Source organism: Camelus dromedarius, chromosome 31 (genome assembly GCF_036321535.1).
Source record: "Camelus dromedarius isolate mCamDro1 chromosome 31, mCamDro1.pat, whole genome shotgun sequence".
Lineage (NCBI taxonomy): Eukaryota > Metazoa > Chordata > Mammalia > Artiodactyla > Camelidae > Camelus > Camelus dromedarius.
This window is the reverse complement of record NC_087466.1, coordinates 8,310,017-8,324,256: the sequence shown is the minus strand read 5'-3', so window position 1 is coordinate 8,324,256 and position 14,240 is coordinate 8,310,017. Positions and strand designations below refer to the sequence as shown.

At 49.5% G+C, this 14,240-nt stretch overlaps 1 protein-coding gene across 2 annotated transcripts in view; it reads left to right on the top strand.

The window, feature by feature from the left end:
- MYO18B (myosin XVIIIB) overlaps positions 1–14,240 on the top strand; it is a 198,572-nt gene that overhangs the window by 15,860 nt on the left and 168,472 nt on the right. For both annotated transcript variants that reach the window (XM_064481117.1, XM_031442942.2), the window contains exon 9: positions 7,214–7,358. In XM_064481117.1, coding sequence (XP_064337187.1) covers positions 7,214–7,358 — 145 coding nt within the window. The remainder of the gene's footprint in view (positions 1–7,213; positions 7,359–14,240) is intronic.

Here is a 14,240-nt window from a genome sequence, read left to right as displayed (position 1 = left end):
AATAATTAGGTATCCAAAGGAAAAAAAAAAGAATTTCAATCTATGAACTCACACCATATACAAAATTAACAAAAAAGTGGATCTAGACATAAATGTGAAACTAAAAATCATAAAGCTTCTAGAAGAAAACAGGAGAAAAATTTCTATAACTTTGGATTGGGCGAAGGCTTCATAGATAGGACACCAAAACAGTGTCCGTAAAAGAAGAAATTGATGAATTGCCCATTATTGAGATTAAGAATGTCTGCTCTTTGAATGTCACTATTAACTGGAAGAAGATACTTGCAAACCACATACCTGATGAAGTCTTTGAATCCAGGATATATAAATGATTCTCAAAACTCATAAATAAAACAACCTGACAAAAAAGATGGGCAAAAGATTGCAACACAGACTTCACCAAGGAGAACACATAGAAGGCAGATGAGCACGTGAAAATATGTCAGCATATAATTAGTCACTAAAGAAGTTCAAAGCAAAACCACAGTGAAATACCACTGCACAATTACTAGAATGCATGAAAAGATTGGTCATACCAACTGCTGGTGAGAATTTGGGGTAACTGGAACTCATGCAGTGGCTAGTGGGCATGTAAAATAGTACATCATTTTGGAAAACTGTCTCTTAAAAAGTTAAACATTCACCTCCCATATGATACACTAGCCTGCTCCTAGATATTTATGCAAGAGAGTGGAAGTGTACGTCCATGCAAAAATTTTCACATGAAAGTTTGTTAGCAGTTTTATTTGTAATAGCCAAAACCTAGAAACTACCCGAATGTCTATTAACAGGTAAATAGATGAATTTGTTGTGGGATATTTATAAAGATAGTACCCGACTCAGTCATAAAAATGCGCTACTGATATATCCAAGAACAGAATGGTTCCCAAAATAATTCTGCTGAGTGAAAAATCTCAAATGAAAGAGTGCAACCCTATGATCCCATGTACGTGAAACTCTAGAAAACACAAACGAATCTGCCGTGACAGTGAACAAGTCAGCGGTTACCTGGGGCTTGGGTGGGGACGGGAGGAGGGGAGAAAGGATTATAAAAGGGTACTCCCCGGGTGATAGATGTCCATTGTCTTTAGTAATGATGCTTATCACGTGCGTGTTAAAGGTGAGTGGTTTCTGTTTGTCAGTCACACCTCAGTAAGGCTGTCACACACAGGCAGGTGCACGTGCGCGCGCACACACACTGCTCAGTGCTATCCACAGAGGTACTGATTCAGTAGGTCTGGGGCAGGCCTGAGAAACTGCATGTCTTATAAGTCCCCAGGTGATGCTGAAGCTATGGCTCCAGGGACCCCGCTTTGAGAACCCCTGTAGGAGAGTGTTTCCACAGTGGATGGAGGGGATAGGGTGGGGTCAGTCATGCGGCTCCCCTACCTTCACCATCTGGCCACCCCGCTTGGTTGGGGAGAACCTGCAGTCTGTTCTTCTTTTGTGTCTTTTCTCCCCTGATTGGGAGCCGTTCGGAGCCCAGACTTCTGCCCTGATGGCAGAGGAGAGCCTATCCCAGTGCTGGGTTTTCTTTAATGAGTTTGGGCTGAATGTATCCCTTTTAATTAGCAAGAGAGTGGTTGGTTGTTTTCTTGGTTTTGAGGAGGAAGGGGGTCTCAAGCCAGGCCCTTGTGCACCTCTCCAGCCCGACCTGTTTGTTCGCAGTCTACCCACAGGAAGGAGGCACAGCGTGACTCCACATCAAGGAGGCGTTTGAAGTGGTTTCTTTTTTTCCCCTGTGTTTCTGCGGAGTGTTTTTTTAGACCAGTTGATTGTGGGCAGTGGTAGGGTATTTCTTTGTTCTCTCCCTGGTACCTGGCAGGTGTGAATAGGGTGTTTTCTCTGTTCTCTGGGAATAAAAATAAAATCTGAATACTCATTGTTCTTTGATAACTGCCTGGCTAATTTTCGGGGATTGGGCAGTTCACTTACAGTGTCAGTAAGGGGATTTGGTGGTCAGGAAATGCCCCCCAAGGATGAGAGCTGCTAAACACAAGCTCCCAAAGTTGCTGGATTCAGGAAATAAAAATAAAGGATGCCTAGAACTTACTCATCTTGTAACTGATCTAACAAACAGCATGGTGACTATTGTTAATAATGCTGTACTTGTTGTATGCTTGAAATTTCCTAGGAGAGTAGATCCTAAGTGTTCTCACCACACACCAAGAAATGGTAACTATGTGAGGTGATGGATGTATTAGTTAATTTCATTGCGGTAGTCACTTCACAATGTGTGCATATATCAAATCCTCACACTGTACACCTAAAAATAGGCAGTTTTATTTGTCAATTATAACTCAGTAAAATTGGAAAAAAATATAGGATGCCTGGTTAAATTCAACTTGCTGATAAAACGTCGAATACTTTTTTGACTTAAGTATGTCTCAGGTATTGCATGGGCAGGCCTGGACAGTTGACGTTTAATCAGAGAAGGTTGCCTGGAGGAAGTGAGTACAAGCTGGCCTTGGACTGAGAGTGAAGTTAGACAGGTGCAGGGAGGCCAGTGTTCCTGTGACACGGAGCCCCTGATGCAAAGGTGGCAGCAGGAGGACAGCAATCAGGTGCAGGGGCTGTAGAGCACAGGTGAGGCTGTGGGGTGTGGGGCCGTCGTCGGAGCAGGGGTTCAGCGGGGAGCCACCACCGCGGGGCGGTGCTGTCCCTTTGTGGCCGCCTCTGCCCACTGACTGCCAGGTCCCCCTCCTGGTCCCTGCACGTTTCAGCTTTTAAATAGAACTTATTTGAACTCTGCCAGGGCACCAGGGCACATTTGAAATTACAAAGCTTTCGTATAACTTTCTTCTTCTCTATAGTTAATTTTTTTGCAACCTACCCTGATTTTTTTGAAAAAGTGCCAGCAGCAGTGGTCGTAATAATAATAGTCCTGGTCACCCAGAAGTTTGCTTCTGGCTGTCACCAGCCAGGATTTGGCCGAGGCACATCCATTTTTTAACAACCCAGGCATCAACTGTGGAGGAATGGGCTGCAAACAGAAGGGTGGGAGATCACGTGCTCCTCCAGGGCTGTGCCAGGAGCTTTCTCTTACTCAGGTCTCCTACGGACCCTTTGAGGGAGGGGATCATGATCACATCTATTTCTCAGGAGGAGTAACCAGGCTCAGGGTGGTGAAGCTACTTGTCTAAGGGTGCACAGCTTTTAAGTGGCAGAGGCGGGACTGCATTCCAGGTCGGCCTGGCTCCAAATCTGGCACTCGTGTTTGTCCCAGGCTCTCATCTCAGGCCTGTGCCCTGGCTGAAGACCTTGTGCTCTGGGTGTGGCCCACTGTGCACCCTTGGGTCACTCACCATCTCTCAGCTTCTGTTTTTCCACCCGTGGAATGGGTAGAGCAACAGCCAGCTTATCAGTGTGCTCGGAGGGTGGGGGGCTCAGAATATCTTGCTGATAGTGACTCTGCCCCTCCCCGACTGGGTGGCCTTGGGCCAGGGCCTTACCCTCTGGGGCCTGTTTCCTCTGATGATTGGAGAGAGGCGTACCTGCTTTCCAGGGTTAAAAGCACCCAGGACCACACAGTGGTACTCAGTTAATGCTTTCCCTCCTCCCTCCCTAAGTGGACTTCCAGTGCCCAGACAGGACATGGACTAGTCAGTGTTGAGATAAAGGGAACTCCTGGCTCTGGATGGACGCTTGTCCTGCCCTCCTCACGGTCTCTAGGACGTTCACCCACCTGTGCAGGCACCAGTTTGTTTTGCAAGTGAATTGAGTCAGTGTGCAGCATTTTCCTCCCAGAGGTGGCTCCAGGTCCAGAGGGTGGAAGGGTGGGAATCTCCTGGGTTGGTTTGTTGTAGAAACACAGGGGAGCCCCCCCCCAACTCCCAACCCTATAGGAGAGGGACGTGTTCACATCCCCTCAGCCCGTGGGGTCTGGGCCCTGCTTTGTGCTTACAACCAGGGGGCAGAAGGCCCAGGACCAGGGCCTTGCTCTCCACCAGAGAGGAGCTCCCAGTGTCGACCATGGCTCCCCCCCGCCCTTGGCTCTGTGAGAGAGGCCTGCACGACCATCCTCGGGGTTCTCCGCCCCTAGTGCTCCTACGCCCTTCTGCTTGGAGACCTTTTCTGCCTCCCAGCACCCACTTCTCCTCGCTCATTCTGTTTGCTTCATCCACTGCTTCTTCCTGGAAGTCGGCTCCTTGCCCCTCCCCAGAGCCCCTGGGCCCTGCACTTGCTCTGTGCTGTCAGTGTCTGTCCCCCTCCTTGGACTGGGGGCCCTTCGAGGACAGGCTGCACCTGATTCACTTGCCAGGGACTGCTGGGTGTGAACTTGGCTTGCAGTGGGGAAAGGTGTCCCTGGAAGGCCGGACGGCCTGGGTAAAGGCATGGGGGTCAAGCCCCGCATTCACTGAGCACCACTGTGTGCTGGGTGTTGTGCTGGTGCTTTACAGCGTCCACTGCTTTCATCCTCACAGTGGCCCTAAGAGTAGGGTTGGCTGCTGCTTCCATTCACAGAAGTGGAAACTGAGCCTCCAGTGCGAGGACAGGAGATGTGTGCAGTCATGCTGCTAGGATCGGTCTGACTCCAGATGCAAACCTGGCCTCTCTGTGCTGTCAGACTCCAGGGTGCTCTATGCACAGCCGGCTCTCATGTAGAGAGAACATTTTGGATTTTATTTTTTTCGCTAAGTTACCAGCCACATTTGGTTAACCTTAAGACTTTGATTGCATCAGACAAATCCTGGGCATCTTCCAGGTCGACTTTTTTTCACTAATTTTTTTTTAATTGAGGCAAGATGTACAGTCAAGTGTACAGAATGCATTAATTTTAAGTATACAGCTCAGTGATGATTATATTCTTAAACACACCTGCGACCCCACCCCAGATCAACACCTAGAACCTTCTTCATTCCAACAGAGGCTCCTTCGAGCCCCCACCCCATCAGAGGTATCCCTCCCACCCCAGAGTTACCATCCTGACTTCTCTCCCCATAGGGTAGTTTTGCCTATGTTTGAACCTCACATAAACAGAACCACACGGTGCATGGTCTTTTGTATGTGGCTCCTCTGACTCACATGGGGTCTTTGGGATTCATACACGTGGCCTCATGGTCAGTGGTGTGTTCTTTTTCATCGCTAAATAGTATTCTGTCCCTATGCCCTGGCTGGACCACCCACTGTTCATCCATCCTCCTGTTGGTAGACATTTACACTGTGAGTTTATTTAATCCTCTAATCTGACTGATTCCTATTTTTGCAATTTTGAGGCAAGGACTGGCTTTCATCAGGGCATTATTATGCAGAGGTGTCTGGCTCCTTAGAAGTGTAGGGAACTGTAAACATCCTCCTGATCCTAATTGTTTTTGCTCAGAAGCATATACGTTCATCCCTCTGTGTCTTCTGTTGCAGCAGAGACTAGGGGAGGCGGAGAGGAGAGAAAAGAAAATAAGCTTTAGTTGAAGTTTTCTAATTCTCCTCATATGAGCTAAGTGGCAGATGATGGAGTCTGCCTGTAATTTAAAGTCAAATGCTCGTGGCTGACAGTGGAAGCCATGATAAATGTGTTGCCACTGTCCTTTTGGTGTCCTTTCTCTGCTACTTTGAGATCTCATAAATAACCAAGAGCGGGTTGGTGAGATGCCTTTCTTTCCTCCATTTACTCCAGAGGAGCAGCTGCGGTTGCTAGGTTGAGCTCCTGGTTGCTAGGGATTTTGTGGTCCTGTGGTGGCCCAGAAATATGATGGATCAGTGGAACATACCTTTGCTATTAATTGAAATGTTTCCACAGCAAATCTCTCAATGTCACTGTGTGTTTTGATGTCGTCCCAATTGGTCGATGATCCTTGTAGGTTTCTTCCCAAGTTAGAAGAAGTGGCTTGAGTGGAAGGGGCAAGTGGCCTGAACTGGGAGTCAGAAAAGCCTCATTGTAATCCTGTTCTGATACGAATTTGCTTTGTGACCTTGAGCCAGTGTCATCCCCTCTCTGAGCATCAGATTCCATTAAATTCAAGGACCTGCCAGCCTTGACAGCTTAACAGTTCATCACCCAGGCCCTGTAAACAGGCCAAGTGCAGATCAGTTCCTCATTATCTACTGGAGGATTATTGACAAAAGAATCGTCACCTCCAGCTCACTTCCTCTCAACCGGCAGGCTTCTGGGTTGAGTCTCCTTGGCCAGATGGTGTGTGTGCAGGAGTTTCAGACTGATTTTAGTATTCAGTCAAACATAATTAGGATCATAAATCTGAAAAAGAAAAAGCAACCTGCAGCCCCTGAACATCTGGTCTATCATTTTCTCTTTCCTCCTGCTTAAAAATCTTTGGCATTTACCTGCCATTTGCCCTGGGGATGGCAGACCTGTCCTGTTTCAGTTGCCAAGGCAGATTGGTTGGTGGTGGATGCAAGGAGTGACATCCTGAAGAGAATCTGGACTCATCCGTTTGCTGTGCAATCTTGATCAATTGATGATGTCTGCCACAGGTCCAGGAGTGTAAATAGGGATGTGTGTTTGTTGATCATGGCTGGAGTTTTCAGCCTATACCCTTTACTGTGTTTGAAGCTTTCTCTGTGGGCACCAGCCAGCTTCTCATGCTCGTCTCCTCCCCTCCCCTTCCCTGTCTGCCCCACCTTCAAAAATACCTGTGTCTCTGTCCACTTTTAGTTGACCACCTGTTGTCTCCAGAGATCTCCTCTCTTCCCATTGTTCCCTCTACCTGGCAGGCCTTCATTCCATTAACGTGGTCACTTCTGCCTGTCTGTCCTTCAGCTGCAATCACAGTTTTGTCTCATCATCTACGACACGCTCTTTGACTCTCTTAGGTGGGATTAATCAGTCAGTTCCTCCTCTGAGATCCTAGTCCCTCACGCACACCCACGTCCTACTACGTAGCTGGTTTCACACTTCATTGTCTTTTTATGTCTCTTTCCACTTCCACCTTGAGAGGTCCTCAAAGTCAAGTTCTGGGTTTCACTCATCTCTGCCTCCCCAGAGTCCAGCACGGTGCAGAGCCTTAATAAATCTGTTGAATGAACACAAGACTGAGTAAAAATCACACCACATTCCACATTTAGATAGAAATGATTTTTATAACTTTCCCAGCAGTCTGAGTTCGGTATGTCAGTACTCCCCAGCCTAATCGTGGGTAATTTACTGTGATCATAAAATGACCATGTGCTCCCCTGAGACCAAGCCCTGCTTTGAGTTAGGAGCGCGCATTTCCTCCTGGTGATGGCCTGTTGTATTCCTCTCTCCCTTTGCTTACAGCCTGAAGGCAAGCAGAGGACGGCAGCTGCCTTCGCCCAGCTCCAGGGCGCCATGGAGACGCTGGGCATTTCGAAGAGTGAGCAGAGAGCCATTTGGCGAGTGCTGGCAGCCATCTACCACCTGGGTGCGGCGGGGGCCTGCAAAGGTACGTCCTTCCCGCCGAGCTCACCTGGGCTGCCAGCTGTCTTCACTGGCAGGTGCCTGAGGGGGACCAGGTCAGTCTGTCGTCTTCTGCATCTCTGGGACTGGCTCTCTGGGAGGCGGCCTGAGCCAGGCTTGCTGAGAAGGAAGCAGGGCTGGATTTTCTCAAGCGAACCTTGTAGACCAGTGCTGTCCACTAGAACTTCCTGTGATGATGGAGAGGTTCTCTGTCTGTGCTGTCCAGGACAGTAGCCACTAGCTGCACATGTTTTTTGGGCGTCTGACATGTAGCTAGTGCGACTGAGGAATAGGATTTTTAATTGCATTACATTCTAATTAACATACATTTAAATAGCTACATGGAGCTAGTGGAAGAGGAGATGCCCTACAATATGTGAGAGAAGACTGGGTCCACGCAGTAAAGGTGATGTTTTCTATCTAGACATCTTGGCGATGCTCCCTACTGTGTGTGTAGCTCATCCAGCTGCCCTTCTCCCACATTGGCTCCCTCACCTTAACTGTCTGCTGATTGTCCCTACTTCGAGTTGGTCTCCCCGAGTGGTTCTAATCATCTGTTTCACCTTCATCCCCAACTCTGCAGTCATTCACCGTGCACTGTGGATAATTTCTGTCCTGACTTGTCTGTTCTTACTCTGTCTTTTTAGACTGGGTTTTTGCTAGTCCTTTTTTTCTTTTTTTTTTGGCTTGGACGATTGTAGTAGCCTCAATGCCTTCCCTCCTCCCTTATTGTAACCATCAAGGTCCTTTCTAAAACATAGACCTACTGTGCCGTTCCCTGATGAGAATCTCCCCCACGCTCTCCCTTGTCTGCTTAATCAAGTTAAATTCCTTGGCTTGGCATTCAGGGCTCCTCACTTCCCTAACAAGTCCCTTCTGCCATCTCTCGTGGCTCTGGGAAAGGTCCCAGGGAGACAGTAAATATCAGGAACAATGTGACTCCTGCCTTCATGGGGCTTATGGTGCCTTGTATTGTGATTGTGTCCTTGTCCAGACCTTTCCTGTAGAGAGTGGCTTCCTTTGGGAAGAACAGAGAATCGGGATTTACCTGTTGATGGGACATATGTGTGCATTGAGGTCTGTCCTCTGGGACTGCATGTTGACTCTGCTGTCGTTCTGGGCTGTTCCTCTGTGGGGCAGCAGACTTCTCTGGAAGATGCTGGCATGTCGTTCCTGCCATTCCAGTACCTGTGGGCCTTGTGGCCTGATCCTCTGATTTTCATACATTTGAGACAACATGTGTTGGCCCACTGATTTGATTTTAGAAATTTCTAGGAGTTTTACTGATCAGAAATAGGCAAGGTAGGAGTTCCACAGTGGGTTCAAGCCAAGGGCGGACGTGCTGAACTGGGCAGACATGGATAAAACAAACACCACTTGGGTTTCCCAAAAATCAGCCATGAGGCATGGTCATGCCCTGGCTTTTGGGCACCACTGCTGTCTTCTTCCTGGGACTGCAGCGTCTCTCGCTCCAGCTTCCTGGCCACTGAGACCAGTCTGAGTCATGCACCCCAGGCTATGAGAACTAGTTCCATCTCAGCCTGGGGAGCATTTCTCTTCCTGCGAAGCTCTAGTCCCCAGTCAGAAATCCCCACCTCTGCATCTGGCTTAGTCTACCCAGGGGTCAGCCACTCGTGGGCTACATCGAGCCTGCTGCCTGCTTTCGTACAGCCCACAAATAATTGCTTTTATGTTTCAGTTAGATTAAAAAAATTACATAAGGATAATATTTGGGGACGTGTGAAAATTATACAATATTCAAATTATACTGTCCATAATTAAAGTTTTATTGGAACACAGCCACCCTCATTCACCTACATGTCTGTGGCTGCATTCCTGCTATGGTGGCAGAATTGAGTAGCTGAGACAGCCTGCATGGCCCTTTGCAGGAGAAGTCAACTGAACCCCGATGAGCAGTATCGAAGATCTCAGCGTTTGAGGGTCTTTGTGCCTCTGAACTGCCTGTTTGGTTGTGTTCTGGAAAAAAAAAATCCTGCTGGGACCCAGCCGTTCAGAGTGAGGGTGTCAGGAATTCACCTCCATCCCCAGCTTGCTGTGTGACCTGGAGCAAGTCACCTCTCTCTCTGGTCTCATTTCTGTCAGCTGTGAAATTCTGGAGTTGGGCCAGATCTTAGTCCAGGGTCCACGCACGCCCCGCCCATCAAGGGTTTTATGTGTGGATTTCAGGGGGTGTATTAGTTTCCTAAGGCTGTTGTAACAAGTTCCCAAAGACTGGGTGGCTTCAACAACAGGAATTTGTTTTCTCATAGTTGTGGAGGCTGGAAGCTCAGGATGAGGTGCCAGCAGGGTTGGTTTCTCTGGAGGCCTCTCCCTGGCTTGCAGACGGCCGCCTTCTTACTGTGTCCTCACATGGTCATCCCTCCACTTGTGTGTTGTCTGTGTCCTGATCTCTTCTTCTGGGTGAGAACACCAGTCAGGTGGGAATAGGGCCCAGCCACGTGAGCTCATTTTACGTCAGTCACCCTTTAAAGGCTCAGTCACCAAATAGTCACAGTCTGAGGTACAGAGGGTTAGCATGTCAACATACACATTTTGGAAGGTACGTAATTCAGCCCAAAACACATCCCGGCCCCTGAGTTAGGTCTATATCCACTTTGTGTCTAGACCTGGCGGAGGGAGAGGGATAGGAGAAGCTATGAAGATAGGGCCCCTCCTTGTGAGCCTATCGTCTCATTTGGAGAGATGAGACTTCTGAGTTTGAAACCATCAGCCAGTTTTGTAAACACTGGGATTGGGGGTGTAATTGCACAGTTCAGACCAGAATAGCTGTTGAAGGTTCAGAGTTGGGGCACAGGCATGTATAGGTTGAGGATGTGTGGAAGAAAGCAAACCTATTTTACAGAATGGAAAGTGGAGGCTCAGAAGGTCTGGGTGCACTAAGCTCCAGGGTGTGGGCTCTTGAGAGAGGCAGATACTAGTTCAAAACCAACTTCCCTGAGCCTCAGAGGCCTCCTCTTCCAGCAGGCTGAGAATGGGGTTGCTGTGAGGATTAAATGGAATAAAGAAGAGAGAGCTGAGTTAAGCAAGTTTCCCCTAAAGTGGATTTGGGAGCACATAGCTTTCTTGGGAGAGGATATCAGGAGGAGCCAGTAGAAGGGCGAAGGGCGAGGCAGGGAAGGGAGGGCAGGTGATGCTGGACACCATAATGAGTGGATCAGCTCTGGGAAGTGGGGGGCCAGTCTCATGGGGGGACCTCTGAGATACCCTGAAGAACATGCCTCTAGTTGCACATCACCCAAGGGGCCAGGGAGCTGGAATGTTGCTGTACCACCTCCTGCTTCCCCCAGTTGAGGGTTGCTTTTGGGGAGCGTTACCTCCTGCCCTTCCAGCCTGCCCCACGCTTGAGCTGAGCGTGTTCCTGCAGCCAGGAAAGCATAGGGTGCAGACAGATACCTGCAGTGACAGGCCAGGGACACGGATGAGGTGGCACGTATGGGGTGGCCAGGGCGAGGGGAGGCGAACAGGTCGTCAGTGCTTGCTCGAGGCAGTGCTTCGGTAGATTGTGTTGTTATGCTTGGGTTAGGTGACTCTCCCCGGGTGTCACAGCCACGTGCCTCTCGGCTGTCCTTGACTCAGATACGCTTGCTTCCCCCAGGACTCGGCAAAGTCTAGGAAGAGTGCAAGATGAGTTTTTAGGGGGTGTGCCTTCTGATCTCCAAGGTCACACTTGAACATTCTCTGCCTCTGATGTGGCAAAACCGAGGCTAAAGGAGCCTCTGGCCTATTGACCCGTCACCAGGGAGGTTTGATGCCTGAGTTTCTCCACCTGGGGCATGTGGGGGACCTCCTCTGATGTGGGAACAGGACCCATACCTGTAGCTGCCTGTAACGATGAAAGAGAAAAAGTCACGTTTATAAATATTTTATTAATACATGATTATGGCAATAACTTCTCCCTGCCTTCCCCCAACCCACCTTATAAATTACTTTAAGAGGAGCTGCCGTCAGTCTGCCTGGGAGGCCTGCCTGATGATTTACTTACTATATATTCTGCTTTGGAAGATTTCATAATAGGTTGCCCTAAAATCAGCTATTAAGAATTTCAAAGTTGTATATAAATGTCTTTGCTTTGTGTCATAACAGATCATCTTGAAATATATTAAGAATCATTTCCATTAATCAGTTTTTTTTTTCATTAAAACGATATTCTCCTCCTAGCGTGCCTGGCTTCCTTAACTTATTTTGAAAATACCGATCTTATTTTTAAAAACCAGTATCAGTCCCTGTGGGGAGATTTCAGACCTTATAATTGGACTCAGGGTTTTGAACTGTTACACCATAACAACCACCACTAATGTTGGTTTAGCCTTTGATGTTTTCAAGAGCACTTGTACCTCTGTTGTGCCCTTTGCTCTAATTGGATTTATACAGTAACCTGGAGAGGAAGGAAGTGCCGTGGGCAAGAGTCAGCATCCTGGCTTGGCCTCTCTGAGCCTCAGTTTTCCTCTTCCATAAAATGGAGCTAATGACAGTACCCACTTTGTAGTCCTGTGACATGGATTAAATGGGTCAATGCCAAAACCTGTGGAGCCCAGGGCTTGGCTGGTGGCAGGGTGCTTTGTAAGAGAAGATATGTGGTTTACCTGACATCACACGGCTGGTATGTTCCAGAGTGAGGTTTGGAACCATGGCCGGTCTCCCTGCAGGGATCACCCCGCTGCCCTAGACTTTGCAGAGGGCTGCTAGGGTCATTCTTTGCTGGAGAATTGACTTGTTTTCCTGGGCCCCGTGCTGAGTGCTTATAGACATGGTATCACTGCACAACCTTAGAACAGCCTGGGAGGGGTGAGAGCTATTAGATGCCCATTTTACAGAGAGGTTCATCCATATCCCCCAGAGCACACAGCTAAAGCCAGAGGGCCCAGGTGCTGAGGCTGACCCCCAGGACCACACTTCCTGCCTCCCCAGCCCCACGTCGTGCTGCTTCTGTCCTCACAGGCTCCAAGGCATGGTGATGTCACTGGGGCACCTTGAACTGTTTGTACTCATGTTGCTTCTGACACCAAATATGTGAGATTTTCCTTACACCAACCAGCTCTCTGATTCTCCAGACACCATCTGGGTGTCCTCCAGTTTAACCCAGTTCTGACAGTCCCTGGAGTTAGGGCAGGTTAAGGGCTCAATCCCACAGGATGGTACCACCTCAGATACCATTTTGGTCCATCTGTACTTCTGACGGCCCAGCTATGAAGTTGGGTTCCCACAAACCACTCCTCAGGTTTGATGATTTGCCTAAATGACTCAACTTAGGAAGATCTTTACTTACTAGGATCTGCTTATTATAAAGCATACAATTCAAAACAGCCAGATGGAAGAGATGCGCAGGGCAAGTGATGGAGGAAGGGGCTGCCAGGCCCTTGCTGGGTGAGCAGTCCTCTCAGCACCTCAGTGTGTTCAGCCCAGGAGCTCTCTGAACCCTGTTGTTTAGGGGTTTTACAGAGGATTCATTCCACAGGCATGACTGATGAAATCATTGGCCCTTGGTGATGAACTCAATCTTCAGCCCCTCCCGTCTTCCTGGAGGTCAGGGTATAGGCTAAAAGTTCCCAGCTTCTAATCACGCCTTGGTCTTCCTGGTGACCAGCCCCTGTCCTGAAGCCACTGGTCATCTCATTAACATATAAAAGACACTGTTATCACTTCAGAGAGTCCATGGGTTTTCAGAGCTGTGTGCCAGGAACCACAGAGATACACATTCATCACAGGTGCCAAATCCCAAGCCCTGTGCAAGAGCCCCCATACCCAGTGGCCCCATAAAGGGCCACTGAGCACATTGTGGGTGTTCCAGGCTGATGGGGTCCAGGTTACTACATGGTCCCAGAACACTCATGGTTCCTGCTCAGTTTGGCTTCTCCCTGAAGACCCTTCAACACTGACATCACACACAGCCCCCGTACACTCCTGGGGGCCCCTCTGAGCCACCTCCTCTGTAGAGGGGTTAGATCTTATTCCTCCCAAGTCCCATTAGGCCCCCACTGACCCCTGAGTTTCTGCAGGGTGCTGCCGCCATGACCCTCCCCCGCTGCCTCTTGGTCCCTTCAGCCCCTGTGACTGGGTGTCCTTGACCCCAGGAGGCTGGCTGCCTGTGGGGCTCTGGGTCATCCTGTCATCCGCAGTGCCCTGGACAGCCTCCGAGGCAGAGAGGAAACCTCCCCTCAGGATGTGGCAGGGGAAGGACACAGGCGCCTGGAGGTCAGCGAGTTCTGGACTTAGCTCTCAGCCTGGCCTTTGATTTTGCAGCGTGTGACCTCGGCAGGCTGCGGTGCTCGCCTGGGCCTCATCTACAAGAGGGAGAAAAGGTGACAGGGAGCTCTCTGGGGCTGTGTCACCCACGGCCACACTGCCAGTAATGCTCGGGCTCCTGGCCCCGCCGTGGACAGGCCAGGGGCTTCCTGGCTTAGCTGGTCAGTTATAAAGAGGCTTGTTTGAAGAAACTGTGTCACTCCCTCTCTCTGCACTGTGTCTCTTCCTCCCTTCTGTCTCTCAGGCTCTCTGTGCCTGATGGGGCCCTTGGGAAGGCAGTGGGAGGGTGCTCTGGGGGCTGTGTCCGCGGGGCAGGCGGAAAACCCTGGGTGACTTGGTATCACGCTTGGCTTGTTATTAACCAAGACTCACGGCCCGGGCCATCCCTCAGGAGCCATCAGGGAACCATGTTTCCAACCTCATGTTTCTTTTCTTTGGCAAAAAGTGGCCCATGGCTCAGTCAGCCTGCACCCTTGCGTTCTGAACAGCAACAAATGGACAGAGGGGCAGGGGAGGAGGAAAAAGAAAGCTTAGGGCTCTGCTGGTGAGCAGTGCTGGCCTGGAATCCAGGCTCCTCCACCTCCTGGCTGTGCGGTTTAACCTG